Source organism: Pavona decussata, unplaced genomic scaffold (genome assembly GCF_977016875.1).
Source record: "Pavona decussata unplaced genomic scaffold, jaPavDecu1.1 SCAFFOLD_122, whole genome shotgun sequence".
NCBI classification, from domain to species: domain Eukaryota; kingdom Metazoa; phylum Cnidaria; class Anthozoa; order Scleractinia; family Agariciidae; genus Pavona; species Pavona decussata.
The window spans coordinates 299,389-326,779 of NW_028145536.1; the positions used below are offsets into that span (position 1 = coordinate 299,389).

The 27,391-nt window shown below is 38.2% G+C and overlaps 4 protein-coding genes and 1 long non-coding RNA gene across 7 annotated transcripts in view; 1 reads left to right on the forward strand and 4 right to left on the reverse strand.

The window, feature by feature from the left end:
- Positions 1-1,413: 1,413 nt before the first annotated feature.
- LOC146469506 (uncharacterized) overlaps positions 1,414-27,391 on the reverse strand; it is a 31,676-nt gene continuing 5,698 nt past the window's right edge. The window contains exons 1-2 of one of the 3 annotated variants that reach the window (XR_014867194.1): positions 2,805-2,987; positions 1,414-1,805 (exon numbers count right to left, since the gene is read on the reverse strand). This is a non-coding gene — a long non-coding RNA (uncharacterized LOC146469506). Of the gene's footprint in view, positions 1,806-1,954; positions 2,093-2,804; positions 2,988-27,391 lie in introns of those variants that run through there. The other 2 variants (XR_014867195.1, XR_014867196.1) reach the window with 2 other exon arrangements.
- On the reverse strand, positions 8,344-10,831 carry LOC146469507 (QRFP-like peptide receptor). The gene has a single exon (XM_085123099.1). It carries the CDS (start codon positions 10,762-10,764, stop codon positions 9,667-9,669), a length of 1,098 nt encoding a protein of 365 aa, XP_084979225.1. The 5' UTR covers positions 10,765-10,831; the 3' UTR covers positions 8,344-9,666.
- LOC146469508 (trace amine-associated receptor 7e-like) lies at positions 16,037-18,072 on the reverse strand. The gene has a single exon (XM_085123094.1). The coding sequence runs from the start codon at positions 18,005-18,007 to the stop codon at positions 17,117-17,119; it is 891 nt and encodes a 296-aa protein (XP_084979220.1). The 5' UTR covers positions 18,008-18,072; the 3' UTR covers positions 16,037-17,116.
- LOC146469509 (uncharacterized) lies at positions 22,710-24,356 on the forward strand. Its single transcript, XM_085123103.1, has 2 exons — positions 22,710-24,150; positions 24,295-24,356. The coding sequence occupies exons 1-2, from the start codon at positions 22,710-22,712 to the stop codon at positions 24,354-24,356; spliced, it is 1,503 nt and encodes a 500-aa protein (XP_084979229.1).
- On the reverse strand, positions 24,615-26,763 carry LOC146469510 (uncharacterized). The gene is made up of 2 exons (XM_085123104.1): positions 26,582-26,763; positions 24,615-26,400 (listed from the first exon to the last, which is right to left on the reverse strand). Exons 1-2 carry the CDS (start codon positions 26,761-26,763, stop codon positions 24,615-24,617), a joined length of 1,968 nt encoding a protein of 655 aa, XP_084979230.1.

The window sequence follows — 27,391 nt, forward strand, 5'->3', positions numbered from 1 at the left end:
GTATGAGCTTGCTTCCTTCATGGAATTTTGTTTTTTCGTTTTTTTTTTTTTTTTTTGTTTTTTTTTTTTGTTTTGTTTTAGCCTGATGAAAATACTAAATATGAAGATGTAGCTTGTAAGTTTGATTCTTTTATTCAAAGGAAATGTTAAAAAAAAGACGGCCGCATATGGAATAAAAAAGCTGGAAGTACTTAGATAGGACAGGAGTACGTCATCACCCGAAAGATATACAAAGGTCTAAGTGCTTATGAAATTTGAAAGTGTTGCCTTTAAGTTAACTCATTTAATGTAATGTGCTGAATTTGAAACCATTTCATGGCAGCCACAACAGATGACCTTAATTATCAGAGTCTTGATATTACTCTTCGAACGTATAGTGCCCTCCCCCGAGGGCTGGGGGACGCAATTTCGGGATTCTTTGTTTGAAACATTGTCAATCTAGACGAAAGATGTTCAGGAAAACTACGAAAGCATGCACGTATATCTAGTCATCACTGGACACCCACGGTTTCACCAAAATCCTCACAAATCATGGTTCACATTGTGTCTCTTGGTCAAGTAAGCTTCTGGGAGATTGCCCACGAATTTTAGCGAATTATTTTAACTACTTGTGAGCGAAACCGATGACTCCTAGAAATTCCAAAATGTCATGGTTAAACAGCTGTAAATAGCATATCCAATACTGAGATTGAGTTTTGCTAAAGAACAAGGAAAATGTTTTTTGTTGTTGTTGTTGCCTATTTTAGTTTCTTCTCTGTTTAACAGCTGCCGTATACGATTTTAAGAAATGTAAATAGATGGCAGTGAGCAGAGTAAATAAACTGTCTTATTCTCTTCTTTTACTTACGATGATAACAATAAATTTGCGCAGAAAATTTGTCCATTAAGAGGAGGTAGCGTAGGTGGAAGTGGTTCCCGAGTCCTCAAGTCACTTGCAATACGGAAATCCAACTGAAGGCCAAAGTTCCCACTCTGATCACCTTATTTATTTATTTTTCTCTATCGCCCTGTTCAAATCCTGGGGGTTGCTTTCTAAAAAAACAACTGGTAATCTCCCCAGTGATTTTTAAACCTTCTTTTGTTAATATTACAGTACTAAATAAATTTACATTTGATGGAAGATTTCAAGGAATAAAACAGATGATGATTCCCACATTTCACGAAACCTTGCAGGCACAGACGAACAAAATGGGCGACCGTTTGTTATTGCCTTGCACTTCAGACTAATCCCATATGGGTGTAAAAGACAGTTTGGTTGCTAAACGCATTCGATTAACCATCATCTTCGCTTTAGTGAAATTATTTTGATGGACGACAGAAAGTGGACGACAGAGTATCTGTACAGGTACACTCTGTTATGTTAATTCGTCAAGCGAAAAAAAATTCGTTTCAGTGCCGTGACATGCTCGGCTTTCGAATTATTTTATTCAACAATGGGATTGGGGTTACAAATAAGGAATTTAGCTCCTTTTCATTCCAAGTTACAGTAGTTCAATAATAAAATAAGAAAAACAAAAGGGTTTCTAGAATGAAAACATGAGCATATTTTTTTTATCGATCGGTACAATTCTCTGACAACGATAGACCTCACATCACTTTAGTTTACTATTTGCATTCGGTGCTCGTCAATTAGATCGCCACTGTTAAATTTTTCATTTAAACATATCTTTATCAATCCCCAACGTTCTTTCTGTAACCTGTTCTTTTCCCTCCACACGATCATCGTAGCCACTCTTCCCCATTCCACTGCGTCCACTGGAAGTTATTCTCTGTTTAGCAAGCTTTGTTTCTTTCTTCTTTGTCAACTGTAAAGTAAAGTGAAACTGAACATAAATGCAAGACAACGCAACTTTCTGAGCTACACGTCTCTTCTCAGTTATTCCTAGACAGTGGAGTTTATTTTTAAATTCAGGGATCTTTTACTATAATCACCAACTCTCTTGTTATCGCTTACCCGGAAAACAGTAATGTTTCAAAATCTATAATTTCCTTCCCCCCCCCCCCCCCCCCTTTTTTTGATATTGTATTACTGTATTGTTTAACCGTATCGCATTTGGCTATCGTTTTCAAAGAGCTTACTTGTTTTCTTGTGCAATAATTTGGTTAGAATAGCATGCATCGTTTATTAAACTAGCGACAGGCAGCAATTACACCACACCAAATACAATCTAGCAGGGCAGGGGTAGGACGGGGGGAGGGGGGATGTGCGTGCAGGTAAAGGCAAGGTATGTTAATGAGGTTAACCCCACTAGCCAGCAGACCTTCTCTTATAAAAGGTGCACGTGTTTGTCAAAATTTCTCTTAAGATAGCTTGTACCATGCTTCAAAAAGGAGACATTCTTGAATTAAGGTACGGTAATCATATACACTCGACTGAAAAAAAAAAAACAAAGAAAAACAAAAAGATAAAGGAAAAAACGCGTTCCCGTTGCAAAGTGTGATTTTGACAAACGATGCGACCTGATGGAATTACGGGGTGAACTAACTAGCAATCGCATACTTCGTGTTTTTTTTTTTTATTTTTTTTGCTCTCTGTCTAAAAATCAAACGTGCTTTTTATTTTCTTAAAAAGATGAAAAGTTCATTAGTCAAACGCTTCTTAGAAAGCTGTTGGGTCTTTATATCGTTTATGGTTTATACCTTTCACGCCAGAAGGTTTTTTTTTTTTTTTTTTTTTTTTCAATCTAGTGTATAATCAGGGCGAGTTGGTGGGGGGAGGGGGATTTTGCAGGTAAAGCCTGCCTCTCCTCGGCAGTCAACAAGGCTAGCCGGCTGCCCTGGTCTTGAGAAAAATGCTTACAAACCTTAAGAATTCGTCCTTCATCTTTCGGAGTAAAACAGTCACTCTCAGAAACTAATGTTACCGCGAACAGAAGTAGTCCAGCATAGATAACAACAGCTTGGGTCTTCATCGTTGGGACTAATATAAATCCTCAAAAGGTCTTTCACAAATGTAAAAAATGTTCACCTTGTGGTCACTGTCAGCACCAAATGGTAGCTAATGGCCGACCGGTTCGTCCCAACAAATTTAAATGCTACCAATTCGCCTTTGGGCACCTATATTGCTACCCTTCCTTTCTGCGAGACAGATTTCAGTCTTTTCAGATAGATAACTTAAAGAATGGGTCTTATGGTAAATCCACAGCATAAAATGATGGTTCTTTTCGTTGCGAATCCATCCAAAGGCCTGATAACGTCCGGTTATTATCGAGAGGATTATGTAAAGGGCGATTTGCCTTAATTGCTATTGAACGAAATAATAAATCAATGCAAAAGGAAAATCCCCCGAGGAGAAACTGAACTAAAATGTTCGGCAGGAAATGCTGGGAAAAAAACTGCATATGCCACGCAAGGTTGTAATTTTCCGTATCATTTTCTGCTTTAGATATTAGGCCTAATGTTGGATGGACTTCAATCACGTGGAATAAAATTAAAGGTAAAGACAGGAAGGAAATCTGCTTTCTGTTCGACTCATAGCAAAGGGAATCGAAGTATATTGTGGCCATAACAGGCTGATTTACTTAGAATTTCCCAAAAATGTAATGCAACTTCTGATAAGTCAGGGACAACCAATTCAACGAGAACATTTCGAAGCAAATAACTTGAAATGTTCTCTCCTGACGTTTCCAGATGTTTTCCGGTATGTTTTGTTGTTGTTGTGTTGTTTTTTTGTTTGTTTGTTTGTTTTTTTTCGCTATGGAATCGGGTTCTTGATATAAAATATTATATCCATATGATATCCATGTAAATGCTACAATGCAACATATCATAGTTTACTAGGCCGATTAGGGCAGATAAAAGCAGCAAATTGAGAAACAAAATGTCTACGTCATCAATTTTACAATCTCTGTTATCTACCAATCTGTTCCGTTAAAATAATAGTGTTTCTGTTAAGTGAATATCGACTGATAGTTGCCCCGCGTATTATCTTTCTTTTTTTCCGCAAAAAAGATCTTAGAAGAGATAGTTTATTTTATAGCTAACGATATCTGGAAGATATGTTAATGGAAAGAAAATTTGGCTGAAATAAATGATACTATCACCACCTTTTCATTTTAAAGACGCTTTCTATCAGTTATCTTCCGAGTACGAAATAAGAGAAAAACGCTAACCTGTTTTAACAATGTAAATTTTTGAATTAACATTTATTTTATTTTAAATCCGTTAGTTCCTGCGTTAGTACATTTGTTATACTTTAATTAATACCCGAAATACCATAATGTTATATTTTTATTATTGCCTCTTTAGTCACTCTTGATGTTTTGTAACAAGGACGAGAAAAAACTCAGTTGTAACAATAGCGAACACGTACAGTGTATTCTCTTTCCCAAAACGAGTGTTCATGTCTATAAATGTTACATCTATAAATAACAGGGCGGCGGTTGACGACGACCTTTTATAAGTGGACTGACATGAAAGACTCCCCTCCAGCACAAATGTAAATGAAAAAGGGATATCATCAAAAGAGTAGCCTGGTGTTATTACTGTTAATCCTGCGGCTCCCTTAATAAAAGTTAACTATAGAACATTGTTTAGCGATAAAAGTGTTATTGGGAAGGCAATATACATATACGTTTACTGTTTTCAAGTCATATTAAACAAACTGGGGAGGGGTTTTACTTCTTAAACGTCACTCGGGGGAGGATCTGATGAGTTCCTGAAAGTTTATCAGTTTATCAGCTTCCTCGTCTTCAGTGATCTGTCCTTATCCTTCGTTAAGCTTCTTGTCTAAGGGAGTTGAAAAAGAAAAAAAAAAGGAGAAAGACAGCTTAAGTAAAGTGCTAAGCCGCAGACATCATTAACAAGCCACAAAGAGCAATTTGGGCATGCCTACTGTGAACCAAAACTTGAGAAAAACAAAACGAAGAAACTTCGATTTAGTGGCAGCTGGAGGACATGTACTGAAAAAATAACTTAATTGCAAGAGTTGGGGTCCACTTTGAAAGGTAGTAATTGCAGGAGGTAGCGATTGGTGCCACCATATTTTTGTGTAAGAGTCTTTTTTTGTTGTTCTTGTTGTTGTTGTTGTCGTTGCTGCGTGTTGCTCGTTTACTTGTTTTGTTGTTGTTGTTGTTGTTGTTGCTTTCTGTCACAGTTAACCGCGCTTCAGAAATGAAGTGCGTTACGACTGATCAATTAGAGTTGTTGCTCCGACACATTTCAAAATCTCTTGCAGTTTGTGCACGTTCAAGGCTAAAAAGAGATAAACTAACAACCGAGTTAGGAACCGAGTTAGGAACCGAGTTGGGAACCAGTTAGGAACCGCGTTAGGAACCGAGTTGGGAACCGAGTAAGGAGTTGGAAAGCGAGTTAAACAAACTTTGGGCGATTTGGTTCTTGATTTGAGACAAGTTTTTGGCTGTTTTTTGTTGTTGTTGTTGTTGTTGTTGTTGTTGTTGTTGTTGCTCAAACTAAATCGTCTTTGTATTAGCCTAGCATCAGTTCCGATCAGCACTTTACCTCTAAACTAGGGGTTTTGCCTGGTTAGAAATAGAATGCCCTATTTGAAGTTGAACCAAGAATTTTGAAGTCAGTCAGGTTATAGTCGGGGTGACCACTCATTGCTCAACCACTTTCTTGTAATAACTTTGTTTTAATCGATCGAACAATGAATCAATGAAGCAGTTTACAACGAAACTTAAACCATGTTTTTCTAAGACTTAAGTTCAAATGTGAACGAGAGGGGGACGAGAAAGAGCGGAAAAGATATTGCTAGCCCCGAAAAGAAAAGGACCGCTACGCAGCCTATGTGTAGCCTCTTTTGGCGTTTTCATCCACTCCCGCTCCTCTCTACTCTCCTTTGCTCTTTTTCGCACACCATTAGGTTTCGCGTGCCCCACGCTGTCGCGGAAAGAAAGGTTTGCTGAATTCAAAGGAAACAAGCAAGTCATTAAGCGATTTAAGGCTGTTAATATGTACTTGAAATCTGGATCGTGGCAAATCTCAGATATCGAAATTAAATTAATTTTAAGTCATGCAATGGTCTCAACCTCAGGTTTTCACAGGCTCATGATGTCAGGAAAGATCGAGTGGTTAAATACATAGTTGTTTATCGCCACTTTTAAAAGAGCCGCTGATCAAAAGAAGTATTGCCAAAGCGAGCAATTCGAACACGATTTGGATGATTTTTGGCCGAGATATTGTAGAGCGAAGGTCTTTGATTTTAGCCGTGAATGATTTATTGTATTTTATCGTGTTTTGGACCCCAAGAAAACGCAACAGCTACAAACTCTTGAGAGAGATCCTGTGGTGTGCCTTTAAAAGCTAGACTTCGATAGATTGAAAATCGCAGTGAACAAATATGAAGGCGAGATACGAGCCCGAGGCGTTCCTGGAAAGTTGGTTATGCTGTTTTCAGCCTTCGGCCATACTGTCCTATCGGCGATGAATTACTCGAATCCGTTTTTATCTCCAAAACCTACGCTGTTAATCGGTTTCAATCTACCTGAAAATTGATGTGTTTCTGAACTACAATGGTGACTTTCAGAAATGAACCTGGCAAAATCAAAAAATCGCATGGAAGAGTGGCCAGCTGAGGTGAAAGACGGCGACTTAAGGAATTTACTACATAAAATAGAAGGTTTAGAGGAGAGCTAAAATCACAGTCTAAAAATGTACGGTGTTTACGTTCTGGCGTAGATATAATATTCATACAGTGGGATTATGGACACTTCCTACTGATGGATTCCGACCTGGCAACTGTTACAGATACGCAAGAAGTTTTTCTCTCCCCAGATGAAAGAAAAAGCCAGTCGGTACATATACATCTAATAGACATATGGGTTCCTAACTCGGTTCCCAACTCGGTTCCTAACTCGGCTCCTAACTCGGTTCCCAACTCGGTTCCCAACTCGGTCCCTAACTCGGTTCCCAACTCGGTTCCTAACTCGGTTCCTAACTCGGTTCCCAACTCGGTTCCTAACTCGGTTCCCAACTCGGTTCCCAACTCGGTTCCTAACTCGGTTCCTAGCTCGGTTCCCAACTCGGTTCCTAACTCGGTTCCTAACTCGGTTCCTAGCTCGAAAGATAGGTATCCTCGGCTAAAAACGCTAAAAATATATATAACAAAGAAGTTTGTCAGCCTTCATAACCATTGCCTGTTATTATAAGTAATAATAAAGACAAGTAACTGAAACTTATCATAATGCATTTATTGTCATTCAACACTCGGACTTACGTACAAGTTCTGCAAATTAACTTATCATCAAAACTTGGCGAGTCTCCCGCCATCTTGTTTTCCGGCAAATGGGGTGGTTACACGAGTGATAGCTGGTACGAGTACCTCAATTGCCCTGACATAACAAATTTTCTCGTGCATATGCTGTATTTCGTTTTCACGCGGCACAACGTGAACGCAAACACAATCATAAGCACAAAAAATAATGATTTTTCTATTCTTTTGTTTATGCTTGCGCTAGTTAATACGCCTATGCTTACTTTTTTTAATACTTTTTATTTCCTTGAAAAACACAATAAGTTTTATACAATACATAACTAGGTATAGTATGTTATGTACGCGTATCCTTACTCTTGTGCTTGCGTCCGTTGGCCACGTAAACTCTAAATCTAAGTGGATTCCAAACCCCACCGATTTCATCCTATTTTGCGCAGGCGATTTCTCCTTAGCAACTTCCGATTTTAATTTCATTAGCGGCTAATGGATGTCATAACATAATTACCACAAGATATTTCACTGTTGCAATACGCTTGCTTTGTGTACCCCGACCGAACAGGCTGGATAAGGTTTAAGTCACACTTATGCCTTTTTAGTTAAGCCCAAATGTCAGTGTAGTGGCACATAAGACTTCGAAATGGCGAAATCAGCCCGACATGTCGCAATATTTCCTTTAAAAATTCCTAGCATATGAAACAATAGAAAAAAGTCAAAGCAAGACCAAACACAGGAATGTTCCAGAGCTGACTAACGTATACATTCTGAGCTTATTCGATGTAACGATGCGTATTTCCGTACATGGTGTCCGAAAAACAAGGAACGGTGGGTCATTTAACAAGTTAGGACATCACCTAACTTGAGTCTCGAAAACATACAAAATAATTATCACAAAGAAGAATGCGTTATTGCACTTTAGCAAATAAGATGCCATTAACTTATGAGTTTAATTATTTTTGAACCATATAATGGGAAAGCATTTCAGCGGGCATGGCGTCCAAAAGATAGGAACAGTCAGGAAATTGCTTAAATTGAGCATCGAAAGTGTACAAGACATTTATTACAAAGAACGCATTGCTGGACTTTAGCTAACAAGACGCCATTAACTTATCAGTATAATTATTTTTCCACCATATAATGGGAAACTATTTCCGTGCATGGCGTCAGAAAAATATCGCCTAAATTGAGTGAGAAAGTGTACAAGGTATTTGTTACAAAGAAAGCGTTACTACTGACTTCAGCAAACAATGCAAGATGTCATTAACTTATTAGTATAATTATTTTTCCACAATATTTAATGGGAAATACATTTCCGTGCATTGCGTCCGAAAAATAGGAAAAGTGGGTCCTATAACAAGTCAGGATATCGCCTTAGTAAATTGAGTCTCGAAAGTGTGCGAGATATTTATTACAACGAACGTGTTATTACACTTTAGCAAACAAGATGCAATTAACTTATCAGTATAATTATTTTTCCACCATATAATGGGAAAATATTTCCGTGAATGGGGTCCGAAAAATAGGAACTCTAGGTCCTTTGACAAGTCAGGACAAAGGCTTAAATTGAGCCTCGAAAGTGTACGAGATTTATTACAAAGAACGCATTACTACATTTCAGCAAACAAGATGTCATTAACTTATCAGCATAATTATTTTTCCACCATATGATGAGAAAACGCAGCTGCATTTTACAGGCCGACAAAGACAACAGTATATACTCCTGAACCAGTAATTTTGGTTGAGAAAATGAAATTCGTTAGCGAATTATAAAAAATCAGTAACGCCCGTTAAAATCAGTGGAAGTTAGAACAGAAGAACGATGACATTTATTTTTTCAATTTATGGAAATAGTGTGCCTGTCCATCCGTTCAAAGAAAGACAATTATTAGCCTGCTTTATTAGTACTTCTTGCTTCCAATATTAAATATTATTGTCTCTACATATTTGCTTTGAATGTCATTCTCCATGAAGCTTTCTTTTTGAACTTTGTAGAAATTTGCATATTGTAAAAGATGGAGTTCAATGAACTAATTTTCACGCCTATATATTCTCCTGATTGGAAAATTATACCCTATCGGAAGACCAGTTGAAATTCTCTTTGTAACTTTCCATTCAAATATTAAATTGCGAAAAAAATAAATTTACCAAAACACACTTTTTCCAATGAATATGCCTTGGATCACTTTGCTTCTGCAGTGAAAATTACATAACAAGAGCTCAATAAGAATAAAATGTCTTCGGGTCAAGTTCGACCAAATTGAACCTTCAATTTAATGGCTACAAGCTATACTTAAACTGAATGCACTGAATCAAAGTATATGACTATACAATTTTTATTTAATATATATTTTTAGAGAGTTTTAAAGGTAATAGTCCTACCGCAGCGTTTTGTCGCAGAGTGACAATGAAGGGTTTATTATACGTTTCTTCTATTTGATGGTCTCTCCAGCTTCTTCCCAAAAATCTTCAGTGGCACTTGAACTCAAAAGACAATGTTACAGAGGGTTTAACTCCATATCCTTAGCTTGAGCTACAGCAACGCCATCAATTTGTCTCGAGGCTTGTTTGTTAGAGATGGCGGGGAAGGTCGGCAACTGACAAGACCAGTTAAGATTTCTTAGTCCTTTACGATAATTCTCACTGAACGCAAAATATATTGCTGGGTTTATGGAGGAATTAAGATATGTTAAATAAAAAGTGCATTCTCCAAAGAACTGCACACCACAAGGAGGCTCAAGGCCTTTGTTATACCAGAAATATATGACCACGTATTTGTTGATTATAAATGGAAACCAACAAAAGCCGAATGCGATAACCACAATAAGTAACATGCGAAGCACTTTTCGGTTGCGCTTCTCTCGGCGTCGTTGTCCCACGGAACTTGCTTCGTCTGGAACAGACAAGTGTCTGATTCTGATAAAAATTATTGTGTAAAGGCTGGTTGCGACAGTAAATGGGACGAAGACGAATATTATTGAAACGAGAAGAAATTCAATTTCCAAGGCCTTAGATGGATCTTCAAACAGCGGCAACCAAGTATGATCGCAAAGTATACCTTGATCTTCGGTAAATAGCTTAAAAGTATAAAAATGTGTTGAATATATGAGAAATGCTACCAGCCAAGTTGATAATATCATTAATATACACCGCTTGCGTGAATTGGGAGCTACTATCATTGGACGACAAATTGCGTTGTGGCGCTCGATGGCAATCATTAACAGGCTCAGCAAAGATACGGCTACTGTGACATCGTGAAAAAAGAAAACAATCTTGCATAAAGCCTCCCCTACTGTTCCTGTAATGAACCAGGCGTTCGGGTAGGTGAGCGTTTGTGTGATCACATTTGGGATGACGAAAACAGTGTTTAAAAAGTCTGAAACAGCTATATTCACAATCAGCAAGTTGACGATTGTTCTCATCTTTCGGTTGCTGTAAACCACAGTGATTACCAATGTGTTACCTAAGAGAGATGTTAGAAAGATAAAAGTACAGGCAATAACACCGCCGACCTCCACAGCTGTGCGATTTAAAACATTGCAGGAGATCTCTGAATGCTCATTTCCCGTTGCTTCTGTGAAGTTGCTGTCATTCATGCTCCTTCATCGATGCTTGTAACCGCCGAATGGGAAGGTAATTCGTCGGCGAGCAAAAAGCGCTCGAAGCGACACTGTTAGCAATAGGCAATAATGGTTGAAAATTGATAGCTGAAAATAAAATATCAAAAAAGCGGGATGTACTACTTGTGATAACTATTCAGAAATCATAATTAGTTTTGGAAACCAATTAGTAAAAAGCTACCCTTGGTTAGCAAATACCCCTGAAGAATTAATATCACTATCGGTGACATTACTGTCAGTTGTTGTAATATTAAGTTACGAAGTATAAATTTGATTATTTCCGCATAGATAGGAAGCTTTGTAGTGAGTAACAGTGGGTTTCCTGTTTGTTCACCTTTCTAATGAAAAGCATCGAGTTTCAAAAGAACATCAACACAAAAATGGATTTATAATCCAGGAGTACAGTAGCTTTAGGGCATTTTAATAAAGCATTCAAGTATTAAAAAAAAAAAAATAGGAAGCTTATTTTATCATATAGCTGAGCCGGTCTGCGCTAAAAAAAAGCATTCTGATTGGCTCCTCGAGCGGTCCGAATTTTCCTATATGGACCGATAAGATGGGCGGCTTCCGTTACAAAGTACGTTTGAAAGGAGCAAAGTGTTTCGATTTTGACAAAAACGAAGCAAAAATGTTTTACCACCAATTTTATTGACACGCAACCCTCGAATAAAAACTCCGGCGAGCATTTGGCGATTCGCTTCCGTCAATCATGCGCTCCTTATATGGTGTTACAGGAATGCTGCTCTTGCTTTGAAAAATATGGCGGCCACTGTGTATCTCTTCGTTCGACATACAGTATATGGTTGCTTTTTACTCCTCGAGTTTACGTTGGCGTCTGGTGTTTTTGCTTGTGCAGGGGTTGAGCACGATCGCTATAGCAAGACTTCTGAAAGTGGGGTTGACATTTGTGAAGAAAATTCGGAAAAAATACAGAAATACCTCCACGGTAGATTAGCCAGCCCGGAAGGGAAAAGGAAGACAAATGGACGGTAGGTGAAAAAAGAATCGCATAAATCGGCATAAATAAACGAGCATGCAATAGATGACATTGATCGCCTTTTTTCATCAGAATAAGAAGCAACCATGTCGGCCGAACAGGCTACACAGTGACCGCCATATTTTTTGAAAATAAGAGCGGCATTCCTGTAACACCATATAAGGAGCGCATGATTGACGGAAGCGAATCGCCAAATGCTCCTCAGTGGAAGTTTTTATTCGAGGGTCGCGTATCAATAAAATCGGTGGTAATTCAAGTTTATGAAGTAAAAACTTTTCAAACTATCGAGTAGGAGTTTTACTTTCTTGCACTTTTTCTCACATTGTTTGAACATAAACAATTTTCACGCGCACTGGAAAACAACGAGCGGGAATGTCTATACGATATTAAAAAAAACTTACTGACAGAAATAGCTTGTTCGGTCCGTATTATTGGACAAAATATTGGTCTCGTTCTTTTTTCTTTTTTTTTTTTTAAGTTTACGGACCTCACCTTCGGTTCGTTCCGGCGTAAACCTGTAATCCTATTCAGCTTCAGAATAAGAACAGCCTGCATTTTTATGTCTGCTGCTTATGATAGTTAACTTGAGTGATTTGTTCCAGGCGCTAGGGCGGCGAAAAGTCTGTCATCAGATTATACAAGAAATCTGTTATGATGTAGAAAACCTCACCGGAAGGAACTACATTTTGCGCCACTCTCATCCTATAAAGATCTGGTGGAATGGCTGCATGCAATCAACTGGAAATAGTGCAAATAGTTGGCCTTTATATTTTTAAAATTATTTATTTTTTGAAATTCATCAAAAGGTGAAAAACGAAGATTAGCATGCAAATAAAAAAAAAAACACGAAAAAATGTTTCGGTCTTCAAGTCCTTCTCGCTCAGTCCTCAAGAATTAGTCTTTCAGCTGATTTTATTGAAGAAACTTGAATGAATTGGGGAGCCTTCTTAAGTAGTTTTTTTTTTTTTTTTCTCAAAAAGTGCATATTTTCAACATTTTTTCTGTAACCTCTTGAGGACTTTGCTACTTATTCGATGTTGCATTTTAGTTCGGATGAGATAATTTCGACGTTTAACTTAACCGGGCGAACTTAATTAATCCATTTGGGTCGACCTAAACCATAATTGGTTCGGCTCATGTGAAGTACGGCCTTTGGCCCAAGCATACATGAAAATGAATGTTGCTTATTTATCACTAAAAGGTGCGTGGTTACTCCCAATTTTATTTTTTAATTGCAATTTAGCCATTAGCAGTGGCAGTTCAAACAACGGCTAACCATCATTATAGCTTTTTCTCTATCTAGAGATCTCTTAATTTGGGGCTAAGGACTGTAACGATAGGTTTTTGGCTATTTTCCTGAGAAGGGTTTGGCTTAACTTGGCGACTACTCGAGGGCGAGGAAATATTACTTGTGAATTACTTGTGATCGGAGCGTGGATCAAAAACTAGCAAAGGGCTGTGATAGCTCAGAAAACGGGGAAGAAATTCGGCAGAACAACTAGTTTTGCAACCGACACAAATTGCCAGAGGTACGAGGTCTAGTTTGTTCGTTCCATGGCGAAAACAGACAGCAAAAGGAGAGATCTTTTAGGACACAGCAACTTTGTAGAATAAGGTGGCACAGTATTCGATGAAACAATAAGAAGATGAATAGCGACCATGTGTTCTACTGTACATAGTATTCTATTAGTAACCGGAAGATCTATTGATAGTACGTGTGATTTACTGTAAATAATGTTCTATTAGTAACCGGACGATCTATTGAAATTTCATGTGCTCTATTGTTGCATATTGGGACAGCTGTGTACTATTCTGTATTTCAAATGAGTGTAGTTGTACAGTTCCAAGTGAAATCACTAAACCTATCCAAGTTTGAGGAAGGGGGCGATTTCCTAAAGTGACAGGACTGAGGGTATTACAATGGAGAAAAACCGATCGATGTATTTGAGTTGTAATGTATGTGTTTTACTTCCAGGCCAAAGAAGAGGCATTTATTTATTTATTTATTTTTTGTTTTCATTTGTAACAAATGCTGTTAGCTGCTAACAAATATACATCCGTGAATTATATGAATGAAGCATACATGTACTGTTAATTAAATATAGTTTGCCAGAATTGATTAAAATTTCCACTTTAATTAATTCTTGCTCAGTTCTAGCAAGCCCAGAATATCTTGCGAAAAGATTATCCTCTTTTATTTCCTAGGTTTAAGCGATTACAAAGGAAAGTTTTCTCAAATTTATTCTCTTCTTAGTCCAAGTTACTGTCTTGTGCTGTGTTGATTGGTTCACAAAGTCCAGTTTTTAAAGGGCCATTGTCGTGAGTTTATGTTTATGGATTGCATATTTTAAAATTAATTTTCTCAACATAAATTTCTTCTAGAAGATGTAAGCCAATGAGAGGAGAGCAAGTGAATTTTAAAAGAATGTTTGAACCACGGGTGATTATCAATTTTATCCAAGCCTCAAATTCAAAACGATATCGGTCGATTGGTTTTTGTTTGTTTGTTTGTTTGTTTCATTTTTTTTTTTTATTGTTGTTGTTCTTTTAAATGGTTGTCTATTTTTTTATCTTGGTCATGATAGACTAGGGTTATCCAAATTATGCTAAATGTTTCACACTATTATGCTTCAAGTTCTTTATACTCAACAAATGTCACTATTTTGCTTAAATTACATTACTACAAAGCTCCATAAAACTGCTCTTTTTTGTGATTTTCCTTGCTCGATTGTTGAGACGACTCATCCGGGGGCAGCTCAGTGATGATGTTGTAGAACTGGAACAGCCGGAGGCCATGTTTTTGCTAATTTGTAACCAGGCCTGGTCTTAAAATGTGGTACCTGAGCCGGTACCTTGTGAGGGAATTCTATGGTTTCGGCAAAGTTCTTATAAAACACAGAAGAGTCGAAGAAATCTTGCAGCATGATGATCGATTTTTTTACCTCACTATTAGAGTCGAAGAAACTTTCCAGCATGATGGTCGATTCTTTTACCTCACTGCAACGGCAACGACAACGCCGCAAAACAATAGGTTTAATGAGCAAAAACAATCGCTCTGCACGTGCGTTTTACATTTTGGTACATTTCTTTGCCGTCCTCTCCAAAACAACAACGTGAAATGACCACATTTAAGGTTTTGTGGAGAACGTGAACACACGACGGTGAATTTTTCATTTCCTTTCTTAACTTGTACGCTACTCCTACCAATTTGGTTCCTGGATAGTTCGCCATTTTTGTAAACGTTGAGCTAGTTGAAATAATCGCGAAGTAGCACAATTGAAATAGAGATATATTTTCGGGTGACATTTTCGTTTCTGTTGCCGTCGTCGTTGCTTAAGCTCCCTATTCTCAAAATAATAGGGACCTTAAGCAGAGACGACGACGACGAAGACGAAGACGAAACTTAAAAAATTACCTTCGCGTCTTCTGAATAAATTCGCGATGATTTATACTCTCTTAGTTTGTGCAATGTAGCCGAACTATCGAGGATCTAACGTCGTAGGGGCGCCTTTAAAGTTCAGAAAGAGAAAGGAAAATTAATCATCATGCGTTCCCGTTCTCCATAAAACCTTAAATTTGGTCATTTCACGTTGTTGTTTTGCAGAGGACGACAAAGAAATGCACCAAAGTGTATAACGCACGTGCAGAGCCAGTGTTTTGCTAATTAAAACTATTGTTTTCTGACGTTCTCGTTGAAGTCGTCGTCGTCGCTGCTTATAGAGGTCTCTAATGCCGGCATAATGTGGACAACCCCACACGATAGCCAAAAAATACACGCACATGAAGGGTTTAATTTCTCTATATCGGCCGCTTCAAAGAACAATTGTCCATCATATCTCCACTGCAATAGACGGACCTGTCCTTTAGATTTCCAATATTTTACTAAAATTTAAATAAATTAAGGCTACGAACCATCTGTTGAATTTCTGATCGGAAAGCTAGATAACTATAATCTGAGATGTTTGATGATGCGAAAAGAAACTATGTTAGCTTACCCAAATTCCATGTGGGAAAACAGAAAACTGTATTGTAAGTATTTTGCCGAAGAATTTTTTCCGTAATGGGTGCCAGTAACAGATACATTTACCCTTGGCTTCAGTTTATTAGCAGTTCTCAGTCAAAGGGCGATAAATATTCATAAATTTCTCATCCGAAATTAAATAGTTATATATTATATTATAATTACAATAGCCAGTAATTGACAAATATTATTAAATGCGAAATTATAGATTCAAATGTTCAATTTTATTCACTAAATTTAAAGAATCCTGAATTTTGTCGTTAATTTCTTATAGTAGCAGTGAAATTCATTCAATAATCCTTCGATAAAACGAATTTATATCGAAACGAAAATTGTATTCCAACGACGAAATTTATTGAAAAACCCACTGGACACTAAGTTATTTCATTCATTTGTATTTAAACATATCCTTGTTCTAAAAAACAATAACAAATATTGCATTATACTTCGGAGCTTCGAATACAATGACAATCGCATTTAAGATCACAAGAAGTGAGGTTTTATGTCAACAGACTTGAAATCCGTCTATTTGGAGCGGTGTCTATGAATTATAATTGTGAGGCTAATTCTTGTGAAAAATCGGAGTAAATCAGTCTGTGGAATATAATTTCTTTTGAAAATATTCCTCTGAGAGAAACAAATCTTTTTTCGTAATAAACTTTTAATTCAAATTAATATTTCTTTACTTGAAATTCTCTTTCTAATGTAAATACAGAAAGAAATCAAGTTTATCCTCTCGCTTCTGGTTTTCATAAAATTTGCTAATTTGAAGAAACCCTTACGACTTGCTCAAAAAATAATACCGCTTTAAGAGAAGCTAGACAATATTACTTTTTGATTATTACTTTTGTTTCCTTGATATAATTTATGCGGATCCCTTTCATTGCAATTTGCCAAGGATAATGGAACTAAATAAACGAACTATTATGAAAGGTGCCCACTCTGATCCGACGATGTTTTTGGAACGAAATGGTATCTCACAACGACAAATTAAATGGACCAAAAGAGGCAGTATCAAGGAAAAAATGAAATGTAAATTGATCATGCTATGATGTCTTTTCTAAAGCGAATCAGTGGCCTCTTAAACGCACCTTCAAAATGAATAATACGTCTACGCAATTATTTAAGAAATATCAATCAAGAACATGTGGGTTTCTTTAATATATCTTCGATCCCATTGATGCAAACTTCGATAAAAACATAAGGTGTGCAAGAGATATAGTGAAGTTTCAAAAGGCTGCCTGTTATCGTCCAAAATAAAGAGGAAAAAGTAAATAACATACATTTATTTTGGATGGATAAGCTTTAGATCATCCTCGTTGCATTGATGCCTCGCTGTAATCACAATCGCGCCTTTTATGTTTTCTGCAAAACAACTTTTTCAGTTCTGTTTTAATGTCCGGTTTTAAAAATGCGTAAACTATAGGATTCGCTGCTGAGTTCACAACCAGGAACAAGGTTAGAATCCTTGGGGCTACGTCGGTCACGTTGCAGGAAAACGTGATGCACAGAAGCAAGTAGTTTATAACCACATGACATCCCAAGAAAAACGTAACTATGGCAATTAGGAAGACTACTGTGTTATGCTTCTTGCGTCTCCGAGAAATTACAGATTCTCTCGATGATTGTGGCTCTGGAGATTGGACAGTGTTTTTCAAATCGTCTTTTGCTTTTGCCCACGCGACAAACAGGATGCGAGCAACGCCATACAAAAGCAGTATGCAGGCTAATATATCAAAAGCTGAGACTCCAGTTAGTCGCAGAACCTTCCAAACAGTGTGCGAGTCCGTAACGTACATTCCAATGATAAGGTACAACGAAATCGCTAAAGGAATAAACCATGCTAGCAAAATAACTCTGCCGGGACGCCTGGCGGTCATGCATGTTATGTACTTTAATGGGTGAACGATGGCAGTGTAGCGATCCCACGTCAAAACACAAAGATTTGCAACCGACGAGTGAAGGAAAAACCAGTGAAAGGCCATGTACACGCTCAAATTGCAGGCTGCCATCGTACATAAATATCCAATGGGAAAAGAAACAACACCGACCCCCAAGTCGGCCACTGCCAGAAATAAGACGAGCCAATTGGCTGAGGAATGAAGTCGGTGATTTTGTGCGATGATAAAAACTACAAAGCCATTTCCTACTACAGTTATGATGGAAAGAAACCACCCAGACAAAATGAACCACGCTGCCATTGATATAAGATTCTTGCAAATGTTTCTTTCTCACTGTCGTTTAGTGATCATTTAAATACTGAATGATGTTCGTAATTGTCGTTAGATATTGAACTTTATCTATACGATCAATTTGTTGTTTGTTGGGCAAATATCGAAAATGTTTGGCAGCATTTATCGATTCTATTGGACGAAACAGAACAATTGCGCTAGCAATGTTAAAATTAGCAAAGGGCTCTTTGCAAACACACGTCATGCATACAAATCAAGGTGAAAAAAACTGAAAAGTCGCGCTTTATTTAGACCTTACAAGTTGTCAAATCTTCCTCCTATTGTTTTCTCAGCCGGGAAGAAATGACCTAAACGGAATGGGCTTTGTAAATTTCGGACAAAAACAGCGCAGAGACGAGAGGGTTAAGCAACGAGACTACTACTACTATTTGTTTTCTGATATCGAGAGACACAAGGGCTTTGTTTTCCTTACTGGCCAACAACAATAGGCAGTTAACCTTGCATTTGGCTACGTGAGAAATTCTAGGGTCACTTAGGAGAGGAAGATCTTTTTATAATTACGTATATCATCATAGAGAATCGGCTCGTCGTGAAGTAGGCATTGTTTTAAATTTAAATTATATTCATGTAAGAAAGACATTAGCACAGGCAGAAAGGAAGCCAAACATTGCTCGTCAAAACATATACTATACCAACAAAAAGCGCAGTCGTGTTATGTTTACGCGTTGTATATATTGTCAACTCGACTTTATCGAAGAGAACACCTTGTATGTCGAGGTTCATTCAATGAATATCCCTCATTTTCACTCCGATCACGTTTCTTGTATTATCGGAGGCAGCTGCTACGTTAAAATGGCTTGAATAGATTATTCTTATGAAATTTGTACGTTTTTTTGCAATTACTATATCTGTTGTTGATATTAATTTATATTTTTTTTAGTCTGTCTCATCGTCACTCTCTGTCATAAAAGTGAGTAGGTCGGTCAAGAAAAAGGCCAAAGGTTGAAGAGAAAACGTTGACAGATTAATAGCGAACCAGTTTGATTATTAATACCTTCCCCGTGATTACCATACATTTTGCAAAAGAGCCGTCTAGAGTGCATATGTATTCACAGATATCGTTCTTTCTGAGGCTGATTCAAGCGTCGACAAAGTCACTTTCAGATGTATAAACTCGTTTCAAAAAACGTTATCAGGTAAAAGGCATAAACCACGAACGCTAAGACTCAACAGCTTTCTGGGAAGCGTTTCACCTATGAGCTTCTTGTCAGAAAATAAAAGCACGTACGGATTTTAAGGTTTATAATTTCGTTATTTATTGCGAACAGCGAGAAAAACCAGTCACGAAACATGAGGATGCGAATTATACCAACCCATAGTTCATTCCTTTCGCATCGTTTATGATTTATACTTTACACGCGCAACGAAATCAGAAGGATTTTTTCTACTTTTTGAAACATTGGGTCTTTCGGGCGATAGCAAGCCAAAAAAAAAGAAAAAAGGAAAAAGGAACAAATAAATAAATAACATATAACCTAACATGGGAAATTAAAATTTCGCATGATTGACAGTTCTCCTTCTCTTGTGTCAACAGTAAACTCGATATACTCAGTATCGTCTTCTATGATAACCTGCGTGGTCAGGATTACTCACTCAGTGCCTTCCTTATTATACTTGGAAGGATCCTGAAAAGCCACGTTTACAGCTCAGATAAACTACTTCCTCTCGACATATTCGTGAACGAATTATTGTTTCAAACCGGATGCTGTTAGACCAAAAGTGAAGTGGTTTGTCTTTCCACAACTTTTATTCAAGTAAAACCTGTCTGGATTATGATAGTACCGTGACAGCTGTGTTGATGCTAGATACATTAACCAAAGGGTATGCCGATTGTGATTATAACCCAAGAAACTCCTTTATCTCTGCTGATTTTCAAGTCAGACTGTTATCAGCGGACAAAAATGGTAAAGAACTATGTAAATTCTTGTTCCTGTTTATTACTCAAGAAAGCTGTTAGCTGATGAAAACGAACGGCAGAGTGAGTCACCATTAGCAACAGTTACGTACACGGTGTAAAATAAATGCTATGTGTCCCTTTTTATTTTTCGGCCTACAAAATTTGAATATAAAAAGTGGGAGGGATGCGTAACAAGTTTCTATTTGGTATAATCATATAGCGCTTTGTCAGAATTTGTCAATACTGATGGCAAAAAAAGTAAAAATTTCCAAACTTCGGTTATTCGATGAAACACAAAGACGTCTTCCTTTAGAGCTCCTTTAAAAAATCTAAATTTCACCCAATTTTCAACATATATTTGTCATACCACAGGTGGCCCAAGCTCGAAATATGAGCGCTAGTTACGCAACAGTTGAAAAATATAAGGATTTGTATGGGAGAAAAACGGTTTATTTTAGAGGCTAAAAATATGAACGAATTTTTAAATAAAAATCACCCACCTTACTTCTCTTGTGTATTTCTTGCCTCCTATGTGGTTTTTAGGGCGATTTAGCGCGATTCCAGTGAGTTTTAGTTCCATCGCTCTCTCTCTCTCTCTCGTTTATTGGTTTTCATTACTTTTCGTTCAATTTCGGCGTTTGTTGAGAATCCAAGATGGCCATTATTTGGCAATCATGACTTAATTACGACGTGATATAACGTCATCACGTCTCGTTGCGGACCTCAAAAGAAACGTATTTGGACGCACTATCTATCATTCAAGCCTCATTGCCATAACGTTTATACATATATACTTGCGAAATTATGGGAGAATTATAGGGGTCTTCTTTGTGCAGAAGATCACCAAGGCAAGAACAGCTCCCTGGAAAGAGCCCGCGGTAGAGTTCAAATCCACCGCCGTTCTACCCTACGTGTTGGGAGTATGAGAGCCTCTTCGCCGCTGCCTAAAACAACAAGGCATTCTCAGCGTCTTCAAATCCGAAACGACACTTAAATCACATTTGGTGCGACCTAAGGACACCGTCGATCCGGCTAAACAAGATGGCGTGGTTTACAAAATTCCCTGTGAATGCGGTAAACTGACTACATCGGGGAAACAGGGAGATCTATGCACGACAGAATCAAAGAGCACGACAGGGATATACAACTAGCCCGTACCCAGACCTACGCCCTTTCTGAGCACGTCTACGAGACCGGCCATTATTCGCTTTGGAACGAGGTAAAGTTTATTGATCGAGACTCTCACTGGTACACCCGTAGGGTCAAGGAAGCTATCCACGTGAGACTTCACATCTCAAAGTGACTACATCGTGAGACAAACGATAATTCACTTATTGTTATTAAACAGCTTTCGTTCATAACGCAATAACGATCGGAACTTTTGCTCTACGCTAACGAGTTGTGCTCGATCTAATATTCCAAAACACCTTACGAGCACGGCTGAATAAACATTCATTTAGACGAGAAATTCACATGTAAAGATTATCAATTTCCTGAAACACTAAACCGAAAATACTTTTCGATTTCTAAGAGATTGAATTCCTTTTAAACACTACGGAGAAATAGTCCTTGTGACACACCATATAAACCCTATACAGGCTGCAATTCTTTGATTCGCTCTGACGAAGTGCTAACGCTCGAAACGTTAGCACTCGAATCTCTTCTGCGGTGGAAAAATTACCTTATGAACTCTGTTGATAATATAACTTAAACTAAACATTCGTTTCGACTCCACCTCAACGCACCGCCAGGTATGATTTGGGCTACAAAATGTTATTTTTTATCAATCTTCAATTGTTCTATTCTCTTCCAATCCATCTTATGGCAAAAGATGGCGCCTGTACATTTTACCACAATACCTTGCAAACCTAACACATCCAATGGGCACATAGAAAGCCACTTTTTTTTTTTTTGCGAAATTCGTCCCTGTACTAAAACATTGTGAATACTAGGTTGGAGTTTTTTTAACTTTTATGTGCTCCTTTTTATGAGCGCTACGAATTATGGATAATTATACAACTCGCCATCTTTTTTGATACGGTGGATTTTGCAGTCATCAGCGTCGTTGATTTCTTGAAGTTTTCGGTTTTGTAGTCCAAAGGAAGTGATCTTTTCCGAACAAGCAGATTGTAACAATTTGTGAGTCCACCAAGTTTCTACAAGCCACGTGACTGGTTGCGACAGACCACTCTACTTCGGGGTTTTGAAAAATTATTAGTATTATTCTATATTAGTAAAATTGTGTTCATTCTGAACAAACAGAAAAGTGAAATGCATGGCGCATGCTATGAATGGCAGACAGACCGACAAATGTTGTTTTGTTTTTATTTTCTTAATATTTTCGCATACCTTTCGTGCACGGACGCGTTAGATCTGGGCACGAGGTGATGCACGCTTTGCCGCTTTACACTGCGTGATTCGCCGTTGTCTTGCAAGGAGAATCGAGAAGCGACACATTTTGGGGTTTTATTCAAGCGTATTGCTGTTTTACGTAAGTGTTTACCCTTGATTCACGTACATAATAGTAGCATGACCTTTGCCCTTGTGTATTGAACTGGAACGGAGAAGCGGACTGGAAATGCAAGCGAGAAACACTGTGAGTACCTTATACACCGAATTCATAATGGCGGACGGCTCGGGGAAGCCTCGGTACGAGAACATGAAAACGAGGCGGATGAGGATAGGAAATTTGCAAAACAAAACAAATCTTTACAGGAGAACGTGTAGTGTAATTTATTTCGCGATTGTACCGCCATGGCTAAAGCAAAATCGCCACAGAATCGGTATTGCTGTGTTCCACTTTGCAATCAAAAAGGTTCAACTGGGCCAAATGGGGAAAAAGTTGGATTTTTTAATCTTCCGACCGATCAGCCTGCGCGGGATCAGTGGCTGCACGCGATTCGAAGAGACACGGGCAAACATTTCACCATCACAGATGCTACAAAAGTGTGTTCTCTACATTTTAAACGAGAACACCTCAAAAAGAGTTTAGGCATTGGACGACTGAGTTATGTTGACGGGGCAGTTCCTTCCGTTTTTGCATGGAAAAGGAGTTCACCTCGAAAGAGACCGCCGCCAAAGATCAGAGCTTCCCCTTCAATTCGTGCTGTCAAAGCTAGGACATCGCTTAACATGAGTGCTGTTTCAGGTCCGTCCTCAGAAACTGTGAGTATGAATGTGAATGCAGCGAACGATTACACTTTTTCCGTAGAAAATGACTCGGTAGCGGCGACTTGTGAGGAAAGGTCAGATAGCCCTATAAATGTTGACAGTAGCAACGTGGGTAGCAACCAGCTATCTTACCAAGATCTACAGAGAAAGCTGGCTGAAACAGAAAAGTTGCTCGAGGAAACTAGGGCAAGTAAAGTAAAACTCGAAGCTGAGGTGGAGAAACTTAGGAATCACGCATTCAAACTTTCGGAGAAGTGTGAAAACTTGGAAAACAGAATGTTTACATTGAATAACTTTATTTCTGAAGAGGATATTGCATTTTATACAGGATTTCCATCGTATGACGTTTTCATGGCAACATTCACCTTCTTGAATTCGGGTGAAAATGCAGAAAATATCAGATTTTGGCGTTCTGTTCCCAAGGACGTTGATCCTGAGTATTACGAAAGGGAACCCGAACTTGGTGTTGGGCCAGGGAGGCCCAGAACATTGCCTGCTAAAGAGGAGTTTTTCCTGGTAATGTGTAGGCTAAGGCAGGGCTTCGCTGAACGCCATTTAGGGCATTTATTTAACATTTCTCAATCAACTGTCAGCAGAATTATAATTTCATGGATAAATTTTATGTATTTAAAGTTGGGACAGTTGAACATATGGCCATCTCGAAAAGTGGTGGATGATCACATGCCTCATGACTTCAAGAGCAAGTACCCACATACAAGAGTCATTATAGATTGTACTGAAGTCAAGTGCCAAATGCCAAGCAGTCTTCTCCTAAACAGTGAGCTGTTTAGCTCCTACAAGAACCACACAACACTTAAAGGACTGATTGGCATTTCACCTGCTGGACACATTACATTTATAAGTGAACTGTACACTGGCAGTATATCTGACAGAGAAATAACAATGAGAAGTGGATTTCTGGACCTTCCTTTTGATGCCAATGATTCTGTCATGGCTGACAAAGGTTTTACTATCCAGGATCTTCTTCCAGTTGATGTTTCATTAAACATTCCCCCATTTTTGGGTAGCTCTGCCCAGATGCCTGCTTCAGATGTGGTGAAAACCCAAGAAATTGCATCTTTAAGAATTCATGTTGAGAGGGCAATCAACAAAATCAAGAACTTCCGCATCTGGGAAAGTGTAATTCCTTTAAGTCTAATTGATATAGCTAACCAGATGTGGACTGTATGTGCACATTTGTGTAACCTTCAAGACCCTATTATCTCATAAGGTAAGAGGACAGGATTAAACCAATGACCTGCTCAAGAGTCTGAGGTGCTAACTGTTAGGCCACCATGCCTCCCTTTATCTCATAGCATTGTACACAATTGTATGATAATAAATCCTAAGTTAATAAAAATGAAAATGCTGTTACACAACATGGCCAATTTCATTTAGTCAGTGTTAAGGCCTTCACTTATGACTAGCATGACTGAATAATCAATATTAGCAATATAAAGGTGGGTAATTAGTCCACACTATTAGCACTTAAGACCTTGTAGGACTTGATCCATGCTGTAGAGTTCTGTACTCTGAAGCAGCAAAAGAAATGAAATGCTGGAAATAATATGCCTCTAGTTTCTGACTCAAATTGTCCCAAAACTGCTGATCAAATGTTATTCTTTCAATTGACATCCCTTTGAACGTGTAGACAATAAAATCACACCAAGCAGCACCAGTTATTGCCAACTGGCCTTGAACTTGAGCATAATATTCATGCTCAGTCTTCAAACAACATTGATCACCTACTTGTCTACAGAAAAATGTGGGATCAGAACAAGCTTCCAGTGGGGTGACAGCAGATTTTGTTGATGGACACTTAACTTCTAAGATTCCAAAAGGTTGACTGCATCCAAAGTCAACAACTTTCCCATCAGGGGTGGCTGCAAGCACTGGCATTTGGTTTGAAATTACAAGCCCACACTTGAGCACTACTACTGGTGTTTTTCTTGCATTCATGAACTTTTGATATTCATGAATAGCAGTTCCTTCATATCTTTTCCCATGAGAAGTGTGCCTACTAGTGAACTCCTTTGGATTCATCAAGTCCTTGGCAAAAGATTCATGATTTCGTTGCCTCCTTGATATCAAATGAAACCTTGAGGCTGTGAATCTGAACTTCCTATGTTCCTTCCATTTTTCACTGCTTGCCTGATCTCTTGTTTCCAATTCAATATCATTGATTTGGTTTTCATCTACTTCTAGTGAAGTTAAAAATGTTCTCTCTTCCCTGGAAACAGTGTCTGGGTAGGCTCTAGGTATAGAGTCTTTCATGGGAAAACGTGGGTAGCTAGCTATGTCTACATTTGAATTAGGAAGTCTGGGAACACTATTGATATTGATATTCACCCGAAAGTTGGCCTCCGTATACGACAACTGATAGCTGTTTGTAGAGCCCACAGGACTGCTACCAAACTTTGTTTGAACCATTTCACTGACTGGATTTGAGAGAAGAGTACCAATTCCCATTTTGGGATTAATTGAAGCTATAGCTCTTTTAAATTTTTCTTCTGCTTCAATGTTGTGTTGGGGTATTTTGCGGGCCTCATAAAGCTGGCATCTAATGCCTTTGGCAGACTTCTCATCATCAGGCTTAACTTTTGTCACTATGACATCCATAACAGGTTGTGGATGGATTGAATCACCCCGACCTCTCTTGTGCCAACTTTGTAACTTTGAGGTGCATGCTAACGATGGATTTTCATCACATTCATCCTGGAGGTCTTCAGTTGTTTTGCTTCCAAACAATGAATATTTACAAATCTTTAACATGAGGGCTAATGTGTGATTACAATAACCCACTTTGCCCGAAGCACATGTACAAGTGGCATCTATCACTTGGCCAGATATGATGCAAAGAGCTACCTGTATTGTGTGAGGTGCTTCATGTTTCTTGTAGCTGTGATAGCATTTGCATTTAAAATAGAAATAATCTTGATCATCAGCTGCTTCAATTTCTTTCAAATATTCATCTTGGAGAAATGTTTTTGCACGTTTAAGGCTTGTTGGGACAGAGTGGTGTTCAGCATTTCCAATTCTTTTACCAGAATTTTCTACATGTTTTTTCATTTCTGCCTTTGTGAAAAGTGGCAATTTCTCTAGAGCTTTCCCCCAGCCAGAAGTTGGGTATTTAATTCGGGGAGCCGCGTCATTCTGAGAAGAAGGACCAGGAAGCGAAACAGAACATTCCCTAGCCTTGCGTTTAGTATAAATTTGGTTTGGATCTGGGTCAACTATAAATTTGTCCCTGCCACTTGCAATGTACTCCTCGACTCTAAAAGACACAAAAAAAACACATCCTTCTAATCTATACTTAAAATTTATTTCAGTAATACCTTGTAGGAAGCCGTGTATTAAATAAAACGAAACCTGCAGCATTGCATGTAGCTGGGACTTACAAAACATCTGAAAACATGAAATTATAATGTTTACATTATCGATCGCTGTACACATACCGCTTAACGAGCGTCGCTTTCAAGTTTAACCCTTTGCAAGAGTCACCTCTGCATCGCAGCCAAAACAAAAGATCAGCTTTTTTCAATTCCGCAGGTTTCCTTCCCTCAAGACTCGCTCCGGGAATATCATTTTCCGTGAGTATAATTGGAATAGTAGTCGTGTCCGCACGAGGCGTCGCCATGTTGAAATTATTTCCTATCCTCATCCGCCTCGTTTTCATGTTCTCGTACCGAGGCTTTCCCGAGCCGTCCGCCATTATGAATTCGGTGTATATTCATTCCGAACTTAATGGCTTTCACTGCTTGCTATAATTTCTACGCTGAAGTATTAAGTGTAAACGCTTTGTGCTACACCAGTTTGCTGAGGAAGAAACATCTCCCACTTACAAGTATCACGTACTACAGAAAGTGTCAAATTTAAGCTCATAAAATCGAAGCCAATAGACCATATTCGTATTCTCGGTATTGAACTGGATTGAGCTTGCAATGGAGGCTCTTGCGGGGGAATATATCAGAAACTATTTGCATGTGAAAAGATTCACTGAAGATTTCCCCGCATAAGCCTCGTGTGCAAGCTAATTCCAGTTCAATACCGAGAATACGAATACGGTCTATTCGAAGAGACATACACACATCATAACATTTCACTACATTTAATTTATAACCGTCCGTTAATATTAAACATATGATTTTCACTTCAACGATCCAAAGCGGCGAAGTTATTGCTAAAAGCTCCCAAAGGTCCGTATCACTACCGTATCATGCATTTTGAAAACTGCTGTGAAAGAAAATTGCATGTTTAAAGAAAAA